Source organism: Drosophila santomea, chromosome 2R (assembly GCF_016746245.2).
Source record: "Drosophila santomea strain STO CAGO 1482 chromosome 2R, Prin_Dsan_1.1, whole genome shotgun sequence".
NCBI classification, from domain to species: domain Eukaryota; kingdom Metazoa; phylum Arthropoda; class Insecta; order Diptera; family Drosophilidae; genus Drosophila; species Drosophila santomea.
The window spans coordinates 19,838,520-19,860,854 of NC_053017.2; the positions used below are offsets into that span (position 1 = coordinate 19,838,520).

General features: G+C 38.3%; 2 protein-coding genes across 34 annotated transcripts in view; one reads left to right on the forward strand and one right to left on the reverse strand.

Annotated features, from left to right (window-relative positions):
- Positions 1-22,335, reverse strand: part of LOC120446114 (protein muscleblind) — a 161,812-nt gene that overhangs the window by 105,159 nt on the left and 34,318 nt on the right. For 14 of the 33 annotated variants that reach the window (XR_006356465.1, XM_044005864.1, XM_044005866.1 and 11 more), the window contains exons 1-3: positions 11,563-12,296; positions 1,380-2,085; positions 640-672 (exon numbers count right to left, since the gene is read on the reverse strand). Coding sequence is in view for 29 of the 33 variants with exons in the window: in XM_044005864.1 (XP_043861799.1) it covers positions 640-672; positions 1,380-1,568 (222 nt within the window). In the remaining 4 variants the exon portion in view is untranslated. Of the gene's footprint in view, positions 1-639; positions 673-1,379; positions 2,086-11,562; positions 12,299-22,335 lie in introns of those variants that run through there. The other 19 variants (XM_044005851.1, XM_044005848.1, XM_044005843.1 and 16 more) reach the window with 9 other exon arrangements.
- On the forward strand, positions 20,372-21,090 carry LOC120446119. The gene is made up of 2 exons (XM_039626945.1): positions 20,372-20,497; positions 20,564-21,090. Exons 1-2 carry the CDS (start codon positions 20,471-20,473, stop codon positions 20,942-20,944), a joined length of 408 nt encoding a protein of 135 aa, XP_039482879.1. The 5' UTR covers positions 20,372-20,470; the 3' UTR covers positions 20,945-21,090.

The following is a 22,335-nucleotide window of genomic DNA, read 5'->3' on the forward strand; positions in this document are numbered from 1 at the left end:
ATGCCCAACTTTAAGGACCGAGTCGCTCGCTTTGGGTTTTGTTTGGAATAACAAAAGGCCGTTGGCCAAACAAGCTGCCAGCGACGCCTAAAAAGCGGCAACGTAAAATTTCAAAACGTAATTTTTTATGCTGTCACAAATTTGATGGTGATGGTGATGCTATGCTACCGCTCCACCTACTGCTCCTTCTACTGCTACTACTGCTGCCACTGCTGATGATGATGGCATTTTGTCAGCATTATTATACTATACATAAAATACTCCACTTTATGTTGCCATTCTTCGGCAGTTGTTTGTTTGTTGCGGGTAGAACAAAAAAGCTTAATAAAGAAAACACCAAACAGGCAACTTAATTTTTTCCTGCCCCTTTCTTCGCCATTGTCCTGTTTAAAAACATCCTTTTGTTCACCCCTTTTGTTTCGCCCCCTCACTAATTTGCCACGTTGCCGTTTTTCGGGCGGTAAAAAAATTGAGGAAAAGTGGGAACCTCTTTGGCTTTGATTGTATCTGCCCTGCGGCAGGTTGTTTGTTTCGCAAGTTATTTACGATAAGATCAATAGAATCGGTACTACGACGGAAGGGGGTGTGTATTCTTAAAGCTATAATCTTAACTTAATAATTGAATTTTAAGTGCTTTACCTTGAAGTTATCCATGTCTATGAGTTGCGTGGCCTAAAATCACGCGGATGGTGACAGACGATTTTAGTTATTCAGTTGAGTTTAAGAGAACGTTTTATTTTTGCATTATACTTTACACAGAGAAAATCCCAGACTTGGTGTTTCAACTTTTTGAATGAATTACTACTCAATTAGTCACCGATTCTCCGTTTTTCTCTATGTGGTTTTTTTTTAAGGGTTTCGATGGGTGGTGGAACTCTCTTATTTGTAAGCCAAAAGCTAAAGCCTTCTACTCGGGACCCAAGACTCAAGCCTCAAGCACACTCACGCACACATTCTCAAGTGTCAAGCTCAGACCGGCGCTGCATTTAGCTGTTTAGCTGCATTTAATTTATATTTTATTTGGTAGGCACTTAGAGAGACAGCCACTAAGTATATAGTGTGTGTATTTAAGATATGTATATATAGAAGCACAGAGATACCAAAAACGAAAATGGAGTTTATAAAAGCACAGAAGCACAAACAACAAAAGCGAGACAAGATCAGTTTTCGTTGAGGCCCTTAATTTGGGGATTCGATGTTGCTTTGAAATATATATTATTTCTAATTATTTTGTTTTTTTTGTGGAATGAGAAATCAAGACTTAAAGCTTACGGTCTACGAGTCACACGAAGCAATAGAGGGGAGTTGAGGGTATAGACGGTTTGGTGTTTGGTGGTTCTAGTTCGGTTTAACATTGGGGGGGTGGGGCTGATACTGACCTTGATGCTGTCGTAGCAGGCGGTGACCTTGCCGTTCTGGACCTCCACGTTGGCCGGGGGATGGGCGAACTTGCACTCGGTATCCTGGCGCGAGCATTTGTTGCGCTGGAACTCGCGACAGACCTCCAATTGCAGCCAGCGCGAGTCCTTGCCGTTGAGCAGGCTGTTCATATTGACAACGTTGGCCATCGTGTTTTTTGGGGTTATAGATATATAACTATATGCTGTTTACGGATCTGGATCTGGATCTGGATCTGGATCTGGGATAGCTGGATAGTATTTTGTATAGTTATAGCCTAGCGACTAGAGAGTTTTTTCTTGCGTTTTTATTGTTTTACTATACGTTTTTATTGGTTTTTTTTTAGGTGCTCCGCTCGCGACACGCACACACAAAAAACACTAAGTTCAAGAGCACAGATCAGCACCTATATATGTATATAGCATAGATCTATGGCAGATGGTATGATGGTATATCAGTTGCTTTCTGGTCTTTATCGATTTTGTTCGTTAGCGTTTTTGTGGAGTACAAAGCTTGTGGGGATAGCTGATAGCTTGGGCTTTAATTTTGATTCAAATCGAACGACGCTTATTCAAATATATAGATGTGAGTGTGTGTAGATACATATATCTATAGATAAACGCAGCTGTTAATTTTTGTATTTTATATTTTACTGCTTTTTTTGTGTGTAAGCTGAGTTTACATTATCTGAAATGAGAGTAAAAGAGAGAAATAGAACTTTAGGATCATACCGACTTGGTTCACATTCCAAGAGAGATAAATAGAAATGGCGAAAGACAGAGATAGATAGTCGTATAGAGAGAGAGACAGAGCGATTCTAGGTATAAGTGAGAGATGTGGAAACTGATCATGTTTTTTTTATATATATTTTTTAGATTTTAGGGGTTAGTAATGCGCAAGTCGTTGTGTTATGATTTTATGCAGAATGCAATGCTCAAATGATAATTATAAACAAAAGACAATCGACAGACATAACCATATCACTATGGAGTATTTAATATGTAATATATTTGCGATAGATTCCTAGACTAAATGAGCGAATGGTGTGCAAAATAAAAGTTCTCGTTTCATACAACTTATGATATAGTCACTAAAAATAGTTCACCAGATATACACAAATGAATATCTGGTTGTATACAATATATATAGTATATTTAGTTTATATAGAGCGTGAGCAGCGTTTGGCATCCAGTTTGCAGCTTTCTGGAGGGTATCGCAGGGTATCCAACAGCCAAAACAGCCAAGAGCCACAGCTAAAGATCCACAGCCAAATAGCCAAATTAAGCCTAGCCCCTAAGGCAATTCATCGCAATGCACATAGACCAAATAAAAAGATTACTACGGATAAATATTATGAACTAAAGTGCACTAATGGTCGCTCAGATACGTACATACATAAATATATATGTTTATATATTCGTGTATCTGTAGGCCCGGCCCAGCGGTGTTTAGCAATTAATTTGTATAGGTAGGTATATAATATTTTTTGATCGTTTTTAGCTAAGCAACATTTAAGAGAGAGACACCGCCTGAGAGAGTAGTGTTTAAGACTCGTATATATATTCACTTTTTAGCAAATTTCTTTTTATAGCAATGGGATAAATTGTTAAACGCACTTACCGCTTGATACATATATTTTATTTAACACTTATTGCGATTAATCAAATACTGTAAAAAGAATTTTGTTTATAATATACATATATAGTAAAGGAAAATGCATGAGGAAACTGTTACTTAGGATAGAGAAGTGTAAATAAATTTCAAAAATCACCAAGTGACACAATCATCGATGACGGCACACTCAATTTGATATTGATATTTTGTTGTTATTAGCATTTCAGCTTGTGTTTATTTGCCATTGCATTGTGTTTTGTTTGATTTGTTTTTATCTTCATTTGAACGCCTGTTGCAATTGTTGTTGTAATCGTGTTTGCATTGGTGTGCGTGTATGTCTTTAATCTTATCTTATCGCAGTCAGCGGCATATGAATCAAAGTTTTTTGAAAATGGGAATCTATAAAGCTTTCTTGGCTTGTCTGTGTTTTTTTTTCAATATTAAATGGGCTTGGACCGGTGATACATTAATGGGGAGTGACGAACTAATTTTGCAATCGAAACTGATATGAGTAAACTGACAACAAATGCACAAATTTAGTTAAATATGCGATTTGGTGTGGCTGCACTTCTATTCGATAATGTTGAATGCAAAATTCCTCTCGCTGTTCAATAAACATTCTCCCAAAAGCCAAATATTTCCTATCTAGCATTTGGCATTTCCAAAGATATCACACCGACACACTGACAGCAAATTATCTCAGCCAAGTCAATTCGAAAATATACCAACGAAGACAATTAATAAACTTCATTGAGAACACACATACAGAACGTATTCTATCTAGTTTCTGTTAGTATATGGATTTGTGGATACGTTCGCATGATGTCAGCTGCAAATTGCTTTTCCGTATTTTAACTTGATTTCCAAAGATATAAATTGTGATTTAATTTATGAGCTGAGAAATTGAAGACCCATCATCTACTTGCGCGTGTCTATGTGTGTGTGTGTGTGTGTGTGTGTGTGGGTGGGCTAATGTTTATGGCATGTATTAAAATAATTCTTGAAAACTTTTTCGGCTAAAACAAAAAAAATCTCTATCCACAGAAAACCGACCACGGGGAAAAAACAACAGAAAAAAATAGAAACACGCAAGTGAAACAGACGGGACGCCCACACAAGCGGACGTGGCTGGGCATCAGGCTATGTGGAATATATAGAAGATATTATAGCCAACAGATACAGATACAAATACAGATACAGAAGTACTGAATTCGAAACAGCGCCAGAAATTAGCAGCCGTGTCATTGACGCAGTACGAAAATTTATGACCAGAAGCGGGTGTGGAAATTGCTGCACGAAAATAAACTTCCCAATAGTGTTTAGACGTGAAATTGGGCCAAGAATAATCGAAGGTTCTCCTGTTTGTGCGAACATACATATGTAAATATATAGATTGGTGCATCCGCCGACCTACAAATAACCTTCAGACCTACTGCTTTCAAATCTAAGGACACTCGCAACGCGGCGTTTTTCGGTTATTAAAAAATCATTAAGAGAATATAAAAAGAAACGAAATTAAACTGACGGACAAAAAACGATGCAAATTGATGTAGACCCAGACCCCGAAGACAAACAAGTTCAACAAGTTTTGTCCGTAGGTTTTGTTTTCCTTTTTTCTTTCTGGTTTTTCGGTCGCGTATCAAAAAGTGTTTTGAAGGTTAAAGTTACCGAAAAAAAAGCGATGAAACATCTGAGAATCGAAGAAACCAGCAGCAGCCAGGGAGAGAGTGAAGATTGAAAAACTGTTAATTTCCAAAGCTGTTAACGCAACTCCACTAAATATTTGTTCACATTCGCATTTCACATGTGCCCAAGTTCGACTTTATGTTTATGCAAGCTGGGTCAACACAAAGGCAGCTGTGCTGCCATCAGAATTTTTGGGCAATCCTAATTGCATCTGGAGCTGTGGACTACTTTGTTTATCCGTTTTTTGTTTAATTTTCAATAGTAAGAAGCGATTCCGAAATATTGTGTAAATGAGGAAATACTAGTCTTTGGAGAATTGGCAAAGTAATTTATCTACAATTTATGCGTGAGTATTTATGAACTATTTCTATTTGGTTGGATGCTAGAAATCAAAAAAGGATCGTTGATCTTGATATTTTAATTGTTAAAAGGGTATGCTCTTTGCTAGAAAATAAATGTGGAAGTTCCTGTTTTAATAAAATTTATGATTTAATTAATTTCTAAAAAGCTTAATAAATATTTATTGCCCTAAATAACGAAGACTCTGATTAGTGCCAGTTATTTGATAATTACCTAGATTAGATTATCGCACTGAAATCTGCTCTAAAATAGTGGTCATTGTACCATAACAGCTGTTTAAAGGCAAAAGGTTATTGTTATAGGTTGACAAACAGACAGTTCTTTTGGTTAAGCTTGCAGTTTTGGCCATTAGATAACATATTTTATCTATTCATGCCACCGCAATCAATTAACCGTTCTTTATAACTTATCCAGCTATCCATTACCCAACACACATGCCCCCATAAATAACGTGGAACTCCATACACTCAAAGCAAATCGAGAGCGTTTTGCTGATAAGGCGACAAACACAACGAATAGAACGCTGCAGTTAGCAGTTGGCTGTGAAAGCGCATTTATTTTTCGTATTTGTATATACTCTTATTGATTTCTTTTTTTTTCAGATATGCGACTTATATTGTATACGGATGTATGTAGATATGTTCATACATACATATATCAACTTGAGCGCCCGCCGACTTACGAAGTTGTGACTAAAGCCATACACAAGTCGCGGCAAATACCTCAGAGGGCCGAAAACAACAGCAAAAACGCCAAGTTTTAGCTCTCGCCCCGCGGCCGACAAGTTAATGCATTTAAAGAAACATTTACGCAAGTGAAGCCGTAGCAAAACATCGGTCACTAACCGCTCTGCAACATTATACAACGCTCCTCTTAAGCCCCGCAGAAAAAAAATATAAAAAAACGGAGCACCCCAGAAGGTATGACATACATATTTAACGATGCGCTCATAAAAAAAAAAGTGAAAGAAATGGGTGAAGCCCGGGGAGTTTGCGAGTTAACCAGGTTCGACGGCTGCTATCAATAAACGAGATTAGATAAAAACGGGTTGAACCCTATACACTCATACTGTCATACTGTAATATGCATAGACCTTATTCGCAACCACAAATAAAAAAAAAAAAGTTGAAAGAAGATAGTAAAAGCAAATATCCTACTCATTATGACAACAACTGGAATGAAGTAATAATTTACAATTATTCTACTTGCATATCCCAACTAAAAGTTGTTCAACGAACTGCAGGAACAGCAAACTTTCCCAGCTACAAACCGCGAACCGTAGCAAAACCCATCAAAAGATGGTACGACTTAAATGTCAGCCATTTATGGCAAGTGGCTAAATGATCGGCTTGCTTTGGCTTATGTCATTCAGGTGGGTCGAAAAAAGACAGACAACGGCTCTATTTTTATTCTACAGGTAAAACGCCGCTCCAAAAATGGTGTTTTGACTTGCCCAATTAATTCTCATTGTCATCCATCTGACTTGGCTAATTAATTTGGCAGTACACGTTGCGTGGGCTGCAAAAGATTATTATTTCTTTAGCTTCATTAGTTTTCTAGGCTTTTGAAGACACATCGCTGACGGAATTCATTGACAGCTATTAGCGCTTTTTGTGAGATACTTTTCGAAAGTTGGTGCTCAGATAAAAGAAATGCATTCACATATACTTTTCAGGGGGCTGCCCTTATTTGGTCTGGCTGTATAATTTGGCAGAGCTCTCGAATAGGTGCTGAAATAATCTGCAGATCGATCTATATATGGCATAACGTATGTAACTAATGGGAAAAAGCAGAAGAAAACAAAGCGTGCCGAAAGCATAAGTAAATGAATTCGATAGGGAGCTATCAGATTTCTTAGGGAAATGTGGGGTTTAAAAAAAATAATTACAGATCTTGGTTTAAAGTAAATCAAACCAAAGCGAAACCAGTAATAGTAAGAGCTTTGCTTTATTAGCATTTGTTTTTCATTTTTATTATAGTAAACCCGTAAAGTTTTCATTATTGATTACTACAAATGAAAGTAAGAAAAACTTTCATTTTTTAATTTCGAAAACCTTGCCCTAGGCCCAAGATCTTTCAGCATCCAATAAAAATCCACCTGATCTCGTCTTATGCAAAATCAAATCAAAAGCTCATTGTCACGTTTTTCTCTCAGCGGAATTCATATTCAAATTTTCGTTCACACAAGCAAATCAATTTCTTAGGCGTAAAACGCGATCATCAGTAATTACGTCAGAGGTCGAAAAGCATACATATATAGCATATATAGCTTTATACACACAAAACTGAATCGAAAGAAGAGGCCGAAAAATAAAAGCGAATGGGGGGAAATCAAAAACAAAATTCATAAATGAGAGCGAGCTCTATCGCGCTCATATACTTTTTTTTGGCATATTCATAACATTTGGCTTATCTTAAAAATACGAGAGCGCCGTCACAAACACAGATACAGATACCAATACAAGTACAAATACAAGCACAACCTGAAAATCTGGCGATGAAGAGAAGGAAGAAAAGTGCGAGCAACAAATACTCAACAAATTTTCATAGATTTCTGTGCCTAATTAATTTCGCTGGCGAAACGTATTTATGTTTATATATTCCCAACGTGCTGATGATGAACCCCAAAATAGCCGAACCAAAGTGAGAGAATAATATTTATAAAATTAAATATTTCACAAAATTTCAGAAATCGAGAGAATCGAGTTAATCTTTGAACTAATTTGTGTGCACATAATCACATTGCAGACACGCCTCGAAATTCGCAGACTCTCGTCTCCCATGGGAAAGGTTAACCAATCAATTCTGCCTTCAATTGATCTCAATTGTGCGTTGCCCCAAGGGCCAGTGAAGGGTTAAAGATGCCGACGTTATAATTCACCATTGGCATTATGCAAAAGCGTATAAAAACTTTGTCTCTCGGCCACAAAAACAAACTTATTTTGGGACTGCAGTAGAGAGTCGTTCCAAAAACGCTGCCAAAAACAAAAAAAAAAAAAGAGGCGGCGGTGAGGTGGTGTATCTTTTGGGGGGCTTGTGGATGCACAGCTGCAGATACATCCAAAAGATACATCCAAAATGTGCGGCAGCTGTCGCCTGTTATGGGAGCTGCCTCAGATACTCGGATACACGGATACTCAGATACACGGAGGTACAACAACACCAGCAACCGACGAAACACGTTCAAAATTTCTTTTTCGACTCTTCGGTTGGTTGTTGTGTTTTGGCATGTGCTAAGAGAATTATGTTAGGGTGTGCCATCTGTATCTTTTTAATTGAGGAAGCTGCATTCAACCTCCAATTGGGTGTGAAAGAAGTTATGTTTATTTCGAATTTTATATTGCCAAAATTTATATTTACTAAGCTATTACATTATACAGACACTTATAGGACCATAGTTTGTAGTAAAACCAGTGTATACCTGGGAAATGAAAATCTACAAGAAAAAGCGCTAAAACAAATGCACAGTTACCAAATTTTTTTTTTACTATATTTAGGTAATCTACCTCTAAAATTTGGAACTCCAGCTAGTCTGAGTCACCCTAATCCTACGATGCTCCCAACCAGATACAAAAAACACAAATATCTATTTGTTTTTTGTTTTTTGTTTCTTTTTCTTTCTTTTCGACTTGTTCGCTGCCTCAGTCGACGTCGACGTCGACGTCGCAGCTGCTATGCGCTTATTGAAAAAGCCAAATACAAAATTTCTAGCAACGAAATAAAAAAAGTGTTTGATATTTTTAGAAAAAAAAAGACCACGAGCACATGTTTCAAAATATCAAAAAAGATGAAAACTTGAACGAGAGGAAACGACCAAATGGAAACCAAGATCTGAAAATCTTCGAAAGGAAATGAAATGTTTATGTGATTGCAGAAAGAAAATGATGCGATATAAAACAGAATCCCATCGAAACGATATTTGGACTATAGAAATTATAGAGAATTTCGAATATTTCCGGCATTAAAGAAAAACTCGATCCAATTTTTGCCAATTTTGGATTAAACCTATTGGAGAACATTGTTTTTAGCTATGTATTTATGACAGATGCACGTTTGATTATATGTATTTCCTAGCATTTATTAACAAGCATTTGCTCATGAGCAACTTGCATTGCTTTGAGTTTTCTAGCGCTTTAAGGCTAGACCTTTTCATACCTTTCGTCTGAACTCTGACACCTTTTCGAGTGCTGTCATCTCGCATCAAAACTAAAATCGCGAGTCGAGCAAACAGACACAGCTACATATGTACATATGTGAATATACGACGCTATTTCCACACTTTCGACAACCGAAAGGGGGTGTTCCTATCGATATTTACGACCTATTGAGAAGAGCTTAAAGCACAAAACCCTCTTACTACAAGTCAAACACATATATTTCTCCCAGCGACGTTTTTTCTTTGCCTTAGTCTTTTTGTACTGCGGCATGAGTTTTGGCGAAAAATCGAATCGATTAGTCATGCCAAAAGTCCTCAAGTTTTCATCCCAATCCCCTTCACCAACCAAATATGAAACCGTCTTGTGGCATTCGTGGCGTTTTGTAGTTATGGTTCGAGTTTGATTTTGATTTTTTGAGTACGTTCGATGTGTACGGTGGGGAAAAAGTGAATGACTTGTCAGAGTGTATTGAACAAATGGACAGAAATAACAATTCATTTTTGGCATTTTCCAAACAATTTCTTTGACTCATATTTCTGCAGCAACATATTTTTGACACTTTTGTCGATGATGATGATGGGCAAAAATAAAAAGTAAAAATACAAGTATGTATAAACGAAATGTGTCAAACTTTTGCTTTTTGTTTTCCAGTTGCCAGCGGGCAGAGCTAATTCAATTTGCATATTCTCAGACTGGAGGAAAACGAAACAAATCGGAAAAATTATAATAACAATCTTTTTTGCAACTGAAACCGAAGCTAGGACCGAAATAAACATAAATTTAATGGTTACGACTTGGCAAGAGCACGGGGTGTGGGCTTTTGGGTGGAGAACCACATAAAAAACGTGACTTTTCGTTAAAACAAAATCTATGTATTTGCATGTGCGTGTACAGTGCGTTTCGTGATCGTATTTGCCATGAGTTCATCTCTAAATCGATTGGCAGTGTCAGAAGAAATCCGGTAATTGAATCAGTTTCGTTTAACAAAGTAATCACATTAAATTTAAGAATCATGTCTGCTTTCTGTTCGGGTGTCTAAACCCATTAAATATCCTAAGCTTTCAAAACAATTTCATTTAGCCATTAATTCAGTAATTGCCGGTTCGCAGGCGTTTTGTTTTATTGTCACGTGTGTTTCTTTACAGCGGCTTAATAGTGCTGAAACGCACTGTAAATACCGCTCGACTTAGTTGTGTTTTTTTGTTGGTTTAATGGTCGTCTAGGCCTTGTCCGGCTTTAGAATAAAAATGGCTAAATTTGCATTACATTACATCGCGAATTTTTATAGTTTTCACCGTGCTTTTAAGTTAATTAACTCCACACATGATATAAATTCATGTTAAGCTCTTAGGGCTCTTTTCGCAAATAATGTGGATATATTTAACGTATTTAATGCCCATTTATGTGGAATAACCATTCCCATTTTCACTCTGACAAATTTGGTTTGCAATTTGTTGAATTTTAATTATTATTTCACAGTTCATTAGGCTCAATTTCAATTTGATTTTCGGTCATTAAGCTTTACCAAGCCAAGTGAACGGGATGTGCATTATTTTATCAGATTAAACAAGTTTTTTTATGATTATGATACTCTTATTAAGGAAGAATTTATATTTTGTGGCCGAGTAAAGTAGTTTATTTTCAATAAAAAATTAATTTTTGCGTATATTGTTCCTAGCTTTAGGCTTACATGTATTATGTAGTGTTTTATATTTTTTCCAGAGGATACTTTAGTAAAATAGATTTCTTTTATAATTATGGAAACAATAACTAGCTATTAAGTTATTATTTAGAGCCAGAAATATTTTTTTTTGTGAAGTTTGTATTCAGCTATCTCTGAAATATCGAAGTTACATATATCGATGTTTCTGTACCTTTTTCAGCACTAAATAAATCTAAGTGACTTGCATTTTAATGCCCAATTTTTTGACAATATGCTAGTACTTTTGCAACACTGCACTTAAAAAACGCTACTTAAGGAATATTATAATCAACTTATTATTTAAACAATAGGGAACTACATTTGCTTAACTTTGAAGAACATTAGTTTCCGTAACATTCTCTTTTGTAAATTATCTGTCATTATTCTTTTACTGAGTCTTGTGAACAACTTTCCCTACGATGTTAAGTTTTCCCTGTCATGAAACAGAATTTCCGACTTTTCACTTGGCATCACCGAAAATTCGACAACAATAACAAACAAGACCACGAAATGTGGCAAGAAGAGGAAGAGAAGATGGGAAACCGATGGATAAAAAAAACATAAACTTAAGACGAAGGCGAAAAAAGAGAGAGAAAACAAAAGAAAAAACACAACGATCTCTTTTTTGTTTTAAAGTATAAACACCTTCGGTTGTCCAGCTGACTTGTTGTTGTTGTTGCTGCTGGCAAAGTTGAAGTTGTTGAAATTGTTGTTGCTGGGTGAAAAAGCGGCTGCTGTTTTATTTTCTTGTATTTGTTTATTGTTTAACTGCTACGCCGATGGTGAATTGAAAATGTATTTTTAACCTTTTTTTTCTTGACGCGCTGTGGTGTGTGTGTGTAAACTAAACACGCGCGTTGTTGCAGAAGTCGTTGTTATCGTTGGTTTTTTGCGGCACGACGTGACGTCATTAAGATGCCGGCTAAAAACAATGGATTTTGCGATTTTTCCGGACAATTTCCCTGCAGCGCTTGCACTATTTTTACTCAATTTTCATGCACGACTTTCGACAACTTCTTTTTTTTTCTCCTTTTATTATCTGTCACACACAGAAACGAACACACACACACACTTTTGCTGAGCACCTCACATACACGTGCACTCGCGTTGTTGTTTCTTTAGTTGTATTTTTGACAAATTTTTCCGCGTTTCTAGAGTTGTAGCCAAAAACTTTTTTGATGACGGCGTTTTTTTGCAGAAAAGTGATTATTTCAGTTTGCGGTGACTGGGCAGAATGTATTGTGTTTGTTATTATTTAGCTGAGAGCTGCTATTTCTTTGAGGGGATTTTCTTGAGTTTTTCAGGCAGGCTCTGCTGTAATTCACTTTTCCGCTGACAGAACCGCTTCCATCGAAAAATTTTTCGAAACTGAAAGCAGCAATATTTTTCTGGCCATTCCATTCCAATTCGACTCGAAACTCTCTCGCGCTCTTCCTCTCTCGTGCCTTTCTCTTTCGCTCGCTCCACCTCCCCGAGAACCGACCGTGGGCCGAGTTAACCCATAATGTGGCATTTCCGTAACTTCAAATCGGAACACTCTAAAGAGTATAATTTGTAGAAAAGTTGGTTAAGTATAGTATATGCGTTTGGTTTACTCTTTTTTTCAGCTAAAATGATATTAATGTGCACCTTTTACAATAGTTTAATCAAGCAGAATGCCTAAGCAACCTACCACTTCGCAAAGAAAAGTTAGTTTGCCCCACAGTGCAAAGTGCTCTCTTGCGCTCTCTTGAAGAGCACTTTTATCCGATGAAGAGAGTTCGAGTGATTTTGCTTTGTTGGTCAGCGAGGGGGTTTCTTAAGGGGTTGCCGAGTTCAATGAAGGCGAGTCGAGTTGACAATCAACTAAAAGGTTAACTGGCCAAAAGTAGACAGACTTAAGCTTTTTGGCGTAGGTTGCGGACTATAAAATAGCCTGGCAACTAAATATTGCAAATCGATGACTAAATGAATGCAGGAAACTAGATAATGAATTTTTTGTGGCTCTCTCAAGCCTTAAATAAATCGATTTGATGGGGTGATAAAAATAATTATTTAACTGTTATACATTGAAGAGAGTTTTAAGAATAAGATTTAAGTCCCTTGAAATTATTTTTTTTTAGATAATATAACCAACACGTTATATACATATAACATTTTTGGGCAAGAAAATATTTACAGTTTAGAGGATTTTTTGTTAATTGGTAATAGTCAGTTTATAATTTATACTAAATAAGCACTGAACATATAATAACCAATTATAATTTATTTTTGTAATCTTTCAAGGTGCAAAACTTTACTGTTTTCGTTAAGACCTTGCTAAAAAGAATGCTATGCATATCTTTAATATGCATAAAGAGTCGAAGATCTTTCTTGTGTCATGAACTGCATCTTAAGATCATAGGTTTTAAAATATTAAAAAATAAAACATATTTTGAAGGCAACGATTTTACATATTCCTGCAGTGGTCAGCTAAATTTTGAGAAATACCATCGCTCTAATTGCCCACACACCGCAATGATAATTAATGTTTTTCCTTCGAACAGCTTCGATTTGGGCATTTGGGCCTGAGGACAGAAATAAGTGAACTTAGTGAATTGGAACTTTGCTCGCTCTGTCAAAGTCACCTTCAAAGTGTGTTCGATATGTTCTAAATCATTTACGTAAATGCATCCCATCCATAACGGTATAGCTATATATCCGAATGCAGCCCAGCGTGCCAGAAATAGAAATATGTAACGCACACACACACACTTATAGCCACAACTCTTGACATTTCTATGTCATAAATTTGTTTCGTTCTTTGGATTTTTTGGCAGCGTGCACTGAGCAAAAGATATGCTACTACTACTACTACTAGCACCCCCCACATGGCAATTAAAATATGTGCGGGGAGCACCGCCCTCCCCCTCCCCTCTAACGCACTCACACTCATTCGGTGTAGGTTAATTGTAATGAAAAGTGAATGTAAGCGATTGCAAGAACGGAAAACGAAGTACGACCAGAACTGGCATGTGAAAGCCATATGAAATGGGCATGGAGAGAGAGCGATCTTCGACCAGATCGACCAGGAACGCCCCCGCAATGAATTTAGCTCCACTATATATCCATACTGGATATACGCCGCCCCGCCCCCCTGCATTTGGCTTATTATTAGAAGTGCATCGGTGTGTGTGTGTGTGAGCTCACTATTTTTAAACGATTTCAAATTGAAGTTTTTGTCAGTGACCCGAGCGAAGCAACAAAGAGTGGTAATGGAGCTTGGGGGCAAGTGAAAGGTTTTTGGTCTTGTGGCAAATTATGCACAATAAGTTACAGCGTTACAGTCGCAAACTGAAGGAGTGGCAAGTAAATAATGTTTACTAATAGTAGAGATAAATCCAATTTGGAAGGTGCCGAATCACTGCTGAAACATGTAATTCATTAGGACTTGGGATATTAACAAGATTAACATAGTAATCTCATATTAGTGTAGCAACCAACCAACCAACTCATTATATTAATCCTTGCATCTACTTTTTCACTCCCAACGCTAATGACCCAGCAATTAATAACTTATAGACAGCACTTGCGATTCCATCATCGTCGTAGATCCACGTATTTATAGAAGATGTTATCGGCAAATGACATCTCTTTCTCGGTACCCAAAAACGCCCACTGCAGCATCTTGAAAACATCATTAACAACACATTTATCGGCGCTGCCTCTGCTTCAGCCCGCTGCAGCAGCCTTTCAAATGTGGGCTGCCAGCGTCTGCTACGGATTGGGATTCGGTCCGAGTTACAGATACAGATACAAATACAGATTCGGATACAAGCGCTGGCCGAAAGATACTCGTAGTGGTGCTAGTGGAGCGAAACCGGTTCCGGGCAAAATCAAAAGTTGCGCAGACGTCGCCGACTCAGCTGCTCTGCTGACCAAGCCGGAGTTTTGGGCGTCGTGGGGTGGGGAGGGGGACTGGAAGCTGCGCGGGGACGGGGCGGAGCTGGAGTGCTAAAGTACACAAAGGCAAAGTTTTCGAGATCGATGCACAGGGAGAAACGTTCAAGTGCGTTCAAGAAAGTAAAAGCTTAAGTTTGGATATTTTTATAAACTAATATTAATATCATTATATCTATAACTTTTATATCTACAGTACACAGAGGCAAAGTTTTCGGGGAGAATCGTTCAAGTGCTTTCAATCTAATCTTTACACTTTATCTTTATAATCTAATATTAATATCATTATGATATATATAAGCATTATATCTATATAATATAATAATATCTTAATTATCAGAAAACTCTTTTGCATTGAAACCTTTTACATATGTACATAATTAACACTTTCAGGGAATAGGGATTAATGATTTATTGCACTTTTATCTAATCTTATACCTCACATGTACATACATATATGTGTGGATGCTGCTGGTACACTTACAAGGCGCCACCCCTTTTCTGCGAGTGCAGCGGTCCGCGCGTGAAGTAGTGTAGGTAAATGAGATTGGGGACCCGGCGTATAAAACGGGTTTACTTCTCTTCTCGTTTGTGCTACACCTTTTGCGCCTGTTCCTTGTTCCGATCCCCATTCGAGAACGTGTTTCAAGGCTTTTTTCTTTTTGGAACGGCGGGGTGTGTAACCAGTAGCAAAGAAAACAAAAAGTAAATAAGAAGGCGCAGAAAAAGGAGGTCGCCGAATGAAAAGATCGCGGCCAAACAAAAGGCAACTAGACGAGAAAATCGCGCTAAAGGGATTGGCCCGTTGCCGTCGGGGCTGCAAAAGGAGGTGGGTAATTTGTATATTGGCATAGGAATAATAAGGCCCACCCTAATCTAATTAGAAATAACGGCAAGAACAAGTCGAGTATTTCTGCGCACGCGATCGCAAGAGACCGGCTAATGCATATAAATTGGCATAAATAAAGCAAAAGTCACGTCGATCCGTGTCCAAAAACCAAAAGCCAAACCAGTTTCAAATTCCAGATCCAGATCAGATCATCGCAATGACGTAGTATTCTTATTTCTCCAACGCGATACTCTATACAACTGCAACCTGAGTCAGCTCCTTTGCGCCTCTCTTAAGAAACTCCCCAAGAGTTCGGATCGAGCAAATAAATGCTTGTATATGCATGTAAATATGTGCGTGGGTGCCGCACAAGTTGAGTCACTCGGCATCGGATTTCCCCCCCTTTAAAAGATGCCACCATGGATCTCTTACCACTCAAAGGTGCCGAGTGCACAGGGGGTCTGCTCTTGAGTGACATCGAGTTTGAGTTTGAGTGTACTCATGCGTAGATATGCCGCTGAGACTGAGCGCCAGTTTGTCTCGGGCAAAGTGTTCCCACTTTGTCGGGGGTTGCAAAGGAAATTCCGAGTGTTTTTCCTGCAGAGCTTATAGAACTCATAGATGATATCAGTTGAGATTAATGATCATTATATTTTAATGCTTTTAATACTATTTAAGTGCTTTTTTTAATGGAGTTCTGAACAACTTTTATATGAATTAAAACATGATAGATACCTTTAGATGAATAGCTTTTAATTATTATTATCAAAAGGGCTAAACATAAATGTAACTTAAGGACTTGAAAGCAATGCATTTCGTTTGTGAAATCGTCTCAGAACCTGAATAATGTTAATATATTACACAAAGAACCCTTATTTTACATAGAAATTACTTTGCACATTTAAATTCGAATTTTCTAATTCATCTAGTACAATGTAGATTTGCATAATGTGCCATTCTACTCCTTACCATTCAATGTACGGCTATTGTTTTTATTTTGATTCGCACCTTGACTCCGTGTTGTTCATTAGATCTCTCTATTTTCAAGTTGGCTCCTATCGCTGCCTGCACTCGAATTCAAATTAAGCAAATTACCGAAAATTTCGTTTGCTTGGCCCTTCCAATGTGTTGCCCCCACTGCACCTGCCACGCCCCCTGCCCCAGTGTTTTCTTCTTCTTCGCTTAATTACTTACAACTAACTGCAGGGCGAAAAGTTTGCACAGCCCGCCCCCTTTTTGCGCCCACCTAACTGCCACTGCTACTTGCAGTGCAATTGAAACCGAAGTTACAATCGCATATCAGGCCCTAAGACAAAAGGCAAACATGCTTGGCTGAGTTTCCACCGAAAAGTGGGCGGCGGGGCCTTTTTGGGGGTAGGGTGGGGGCGTGGCAGCCAGACTGCATAGTCGAAGAAATTACGCTGATTGAACACTAATTTATTTGTTTGTTTGTTTCAACATTTTCGCGGCATTAAAGGGGCGATTTGGGTGGCGGCATCGAAAGACGCAAGTGGAAAAGTGGATAAAAAGTTTTCCCTCCGCCAGGTGCAAAACGCTTGCATGTGTGAGTGTGGGCCAGGGGGTCGGGGTAGGGGGTGGCACAGTGGGCGGCGGTGGGTGGTCTTAGCTTTGTGTGTCTGCTGTTGCTAGCATCTTTTGGCTTTTTGTTGCAATTTGTAGCTGAGGTTCTTTGTCTGCCACTGCCACTTTTTCGCTTAATTGGCTGTAATTGAAATCGTTTAAGGGGGTGGTGGGAATTGGGGGGCAGGGCAGGTAATATAGAAGAAGAGTTGGCCTCACTAGGCTAAATACGAAAAATCGATTTAGAATTTATAAGATATCTCAAGTTAAGTTAATCTTAAAATCCAAGAAACCTATAAATGCAATCATATTAAAGAAAAATAAATTATTGCTTTTTGATTAAATACGTATTTTGACATATTTACCAATTTTGATTTTCTTTAAATTATTATTTATTAGAACATACGTTTTCCAAACTTTGATCTTAATTTATCAGCATAAGCAATCTGACAGTATTGAAGTGCAGTTCCTTTCTCGCTTTCAATCGCACTGCCATATTTAGAGGATTTTTTTGTTGCGGCCTGCGGTCGAGCCTTGTTTGCCCCGAAAATTTTGATATATTCACGTTTTGGCTTTTTGGCCACAGTTTTGGCCATGTGTGTGCAGTGGTCTTTTTGTTTTCCTTCTAGTTTCTTTGGCCGTTTTTCCGATTCTCCCTGTTGCCAGTCTGATGTGGCGACCTTTTAGCGAACGTTTTCGCCATTTGCAGTTTTTCGCCTGTGGCAGCGAGAATGTCTCTTTTCCTTTTGCCCCCTAGTTTTTCCTACACTTTTTCCTACATTTTTCCAACGTTTTTCCTCTTTTTTGCAGAATATACATGTGTGTGTGTGCGGACTACCCGGCGATCTCTGTTTGTGTTTTCCGAGTACTTGGTTATGGTAATCGAATTTCAAATTATTGCCAAGAGCTATATCCGAATGGGGAAACCCCGGAATATGTCTCTCTTTATTTTTTACTCTTTTTTCCAATGCCTTCCTTTTCGATATTTCCATGCCAAAAGTTTTTTTTTCGCTACCCTTTGTTGTTCTTGTTGCGGAAGATGAATCTGTTTGGTTTTTTTCTTCAGTTTTCCTTCAATACTTTTTTTGTTGTTGTTGCTGTTGTTGCTTGTGTTTATGTTTTGGCTAGATGCTGTTGATGTTTTCCCTCCGCCCGCCTGTGTGTTTGTGTGTGTGTTTTCCGAGGTTTTTCCTGTTTTTCCATCCTTGCACTGCTGTTATTGTTGTTTACATCCTGTTTTTGGCGCGCTTTGAATATTTTGCGGTGCATGTTTTGTCATGCAATAATTTAATTGTCGGATTTGGCAGCTTAAAAGCAACCCACCGCCCACACCACCCGCTAGCTGCCACCCACAAAATGTGGGGGGCGTGGCAGGTGTGGAACGATTGTTTGTTTGTTTGTTTGCTAGGCGGACGGACAGACGAACGGACGGACAGGCTGACACTTTGTGCTTTATTTATGTTTGGATTTGGCTTGCTGATGTTGTTTGGGCTTTTGTGTTTTGTTTTCTTTTGACAAATTGCTTAAATTTGTTTGCTCAGGAGTGTTTTTTGTGTTGCGCTGAATTTACATAAATCATTTTAGCAACTTTTATTTCAAGGTGAGTTCACTTTAATAATGCGCGTGCAGCGCTTTCTGAAGTTGAAAAAAAACCATTTGACTTGTGCAAATGTTTTTTAGGTTTTGAGCGTTAAAGCACTCCTTTTCGCTTTAATTTATGAGCTCCACATTTTAATATAAATGTAATATTTATACATTATCAGACTCGCTAGCTTAAAAGTCAAAGTGCTGTGCTGTTGAAAGGAATAATCATTTTTCAAACGCTTTAGCTTGAAGCCACTACAACTTTAAGCTGCTGAAACGCTATTCTTTTCTACTATTTATAATTCCCCACCCGCTACATTATCTGCGACAGTTTGCTGTCCTTGGGGCACAGTGTCACTATAATTAATAATCAACAGCAGCTTAAAGATTTTAATTAAAATCAACGACAGACGGCAGCAGCTCAAGTTGCAGCTTCTTCTGTTCTTTATCTCCGCTTATATTGTCAACTGTGGGCTGTGGCCCTCCATTCTTGGAAAATGCAACCACCTCCATGGGTAAACTACCTACTACAATACCCCTCCCCTCTGCCCGATCGACCTGCGTTGATTTCTTTTAATTTAGCCGCAATGACCTGCATCGAAATGCTTTCGTATGTGTGTGTGTGTGTGTGTTGGCTGAATGTCCTGGATCCTGCATCCTGCCACCTGCATCCCGCTGCCTCCGCACTGGATGTACAGTAGGGCTTGGCCGTCGCCTTCAGCTCCAATTTTAGCTGCAATTCGTTTCCTTGGCAACTTAGCCAAGTTTCAGTTTCAGTTGCAATTACTTGGCTCACCTGAAGTGGCCAGCAACAACGGGATGTTGAGTTGAGTTGCAGGGGGTCAAAGGTTAGTTTGTTTGTTTGTATTTTCCGCTGCTGTTGCGGTGACGTTGCTGATTCTATCCCTCGTTGATTTTTTTTCCGTTTTTTTTTTCTTGCCTCCCAAGATTCACCATTCTGCAGCAGTCGTATTTTTTTGCTATCGCTTTTCTGTTGACTTTGCGCTTTCTATTTACGCTCCGCTGTTGTTTGTTGAATTCCAACTGCAATTATGTGAATTTTCACCGTGCACAGCATAAAACATTTTCCACAGAACTCCGGGTGAAGCAGTTGGCCTGCAGCCTTCTGTTGGCCAGATCCGGGGGCACCAGCTTCCCAGTTTCCCAGATTCCTAAATTCCCGGGCTCCCAGGTTCGCCGGTTCTGGCCAAGCTCAAAGTCAAACAGCGTCGGGAAAGTAAACTGAGCTTGAAAGTCAATAAGCGGGGCGCAGGGTTTAGGCATGAGTGCCACCTGAGTTGCAAGGATCTTTAGCCGGAAAGTGTTGAAAAGCGTTTAAAGCTTTTTTTTTTTATTTTCCCTTCATTGATTTGGTCAAATGTGTTTTCAAAAAGTAGAGAGAATGCTCGAATTTCTCAAGGTTCTACTGAAGTCAGTTACCTTGCAAAGACTCTAAAGCTGTTAACTTCTTTAAGGCTTCAAAAAATAATAATTATATAACAAAAATATAAAAAGAAATAATAATCTTCAAAATTCAATATTGAAATATTCAATAAATTAAAAAAAAAGCAGTAGCCTTTGTATTATTATTTCCTTTAAAAGTAAATCGAAATTTGAAGTGAATCAAAGTAAAACAGAAACATGGCCCGTCGTAAAAACAAGGAACAAGTAAGTTAAACCTAAGAGACAATGCTCAATATTATAATCTGTATAATTATATATATATTTGCACAGATGCTGATGGAAATGTTTAAGCGGCCCCAAAAAGTGGAGCCTCGGCAGACGCTGGGAAATCAGAAAAAGCCGAATCTGAAACGGAGAACAATAAATGCAGCGGCTGCGGCGAAAAGATACAACTTTCCTCGAACTTTAAAGAGGAGGGTTATCCGGCAGATTTGCAGATTGCCACCGGAAACGTGCAATCAGAAGACGCAAGCTCAGGTGATGTACTTCAATTCGAACTACGGAAGGAATAAGAACGCTAGTCTCAGCCCAAAAGATTGTCACGAGCCAACTTGTCCCAAAGCTCTCAGTGCCCTAAAAGCCAAAGAAAATCTGCGTATGAGTCCTGCATCAAGGCAGAGATCGCAAAAAAGCAAAAGAAAATGCCCTTAAGTCTTCGAAGCCATTTTTAATTCCTATAAAAATGGACAAGGATTCCATGAATATTGTAATGATCGCCATGATCCTGTGAATTTTTGTATACAATTTTACATGTACCTAAAAGCCTTGTGAAAATATAACTTGATGTATGCAGCTTTTCTGATTTTGTACTAATAAATTTGATGTGCTTTTAGTGATTCTTTAAAATTGAAGCTGTCGCAAACGATGCGGTTGCCGAGCCTTGAGAAAGCCCATCGAAATAGAAACCCTTGCTAGTTATTTGTCCTGCATGTGTTGTCCTTAGCTCGTCTTCAAAAGGGCTTTCCCCGGCATTCCGTTGGTGTCACGTAGATTTTTCGTTTGCTTTGAGTTTTCAGTTACACGATTTTTGAAAGGAACGAGGTGGAGCATCACCACCAGCAGCAGCAGCAGCAGCTAAGCAATCACCAAATAAAAAGCCATCGGACAGTTGCTGAGCTTAGTTTCAATTTTCACTTAAAACAAAATTGGCCAACGAAGGGAACGGCGGAGGTGCAGAAGGACAAAAACTGGCTGAAACGAACTGCATCTCACATGCACATCCCCATCCTCATCCCAATCCTCATTCCCATCCACATCCACATCAACATCCTCATCCTCATCCTCATCCTCATCCACATCCAAAGAATCTGAGGGTCGCTCGGGCGTTAACAAAGCGCGCGAGCCGGCTGCCAAATTGTTTTTGCTGCCGCACAGGGAAAATATTTTCCAGCTTGCAATACATAAAGCTAATAGATATATTTGCAAAAAAATATATATTTCATCTTATCATGATACTAAGTGTGTTACTTATAACAAGGCGGTGTATTAATCTTTTGTGTTTTTCGTTTTCAAAACAAAATAGTCTTTGATGCTGCATGTATTTGAAATGCAAGGTAAGTAGTTTGAAAATTCTTAAATAGAAATGTAAATTTTTCAGCTTCTATGTATATTAGTTTAGTGTGTATTTAAATAAAAAATTTAAAGAAATACGATAGTCGAGATTAACTCTATTAAAGCAGATTATATCAAAAAAAACATATGAAATAAAATAATTGTAAATTGAATATTTTTCTCAGTGTATCGGTTGTTGGGTTTTGTAATCAGAGCAAAGTAGACGCAGACACATGACGGAACTACCGTCCGCTTTCCCGCTTTCCCCCTTGGCTTACGTGATTTCAGGCTGCCAAATCACGGATCGGGTTGAGAGAAAATCGTAGAGCTGAGAAAAAAAGTCACGAGGAAATAAGGAAAAGCGAACAAAAAAAAATTATGCTGTCGGGTAGCCAAATATTTCTATGTGCTGCCATGATGAACCAACCAGAAGCGGCAAGAACAAAAAACAAATAAAAACAAAACTAGAGCCAGATTTACAGAGAAAAGGG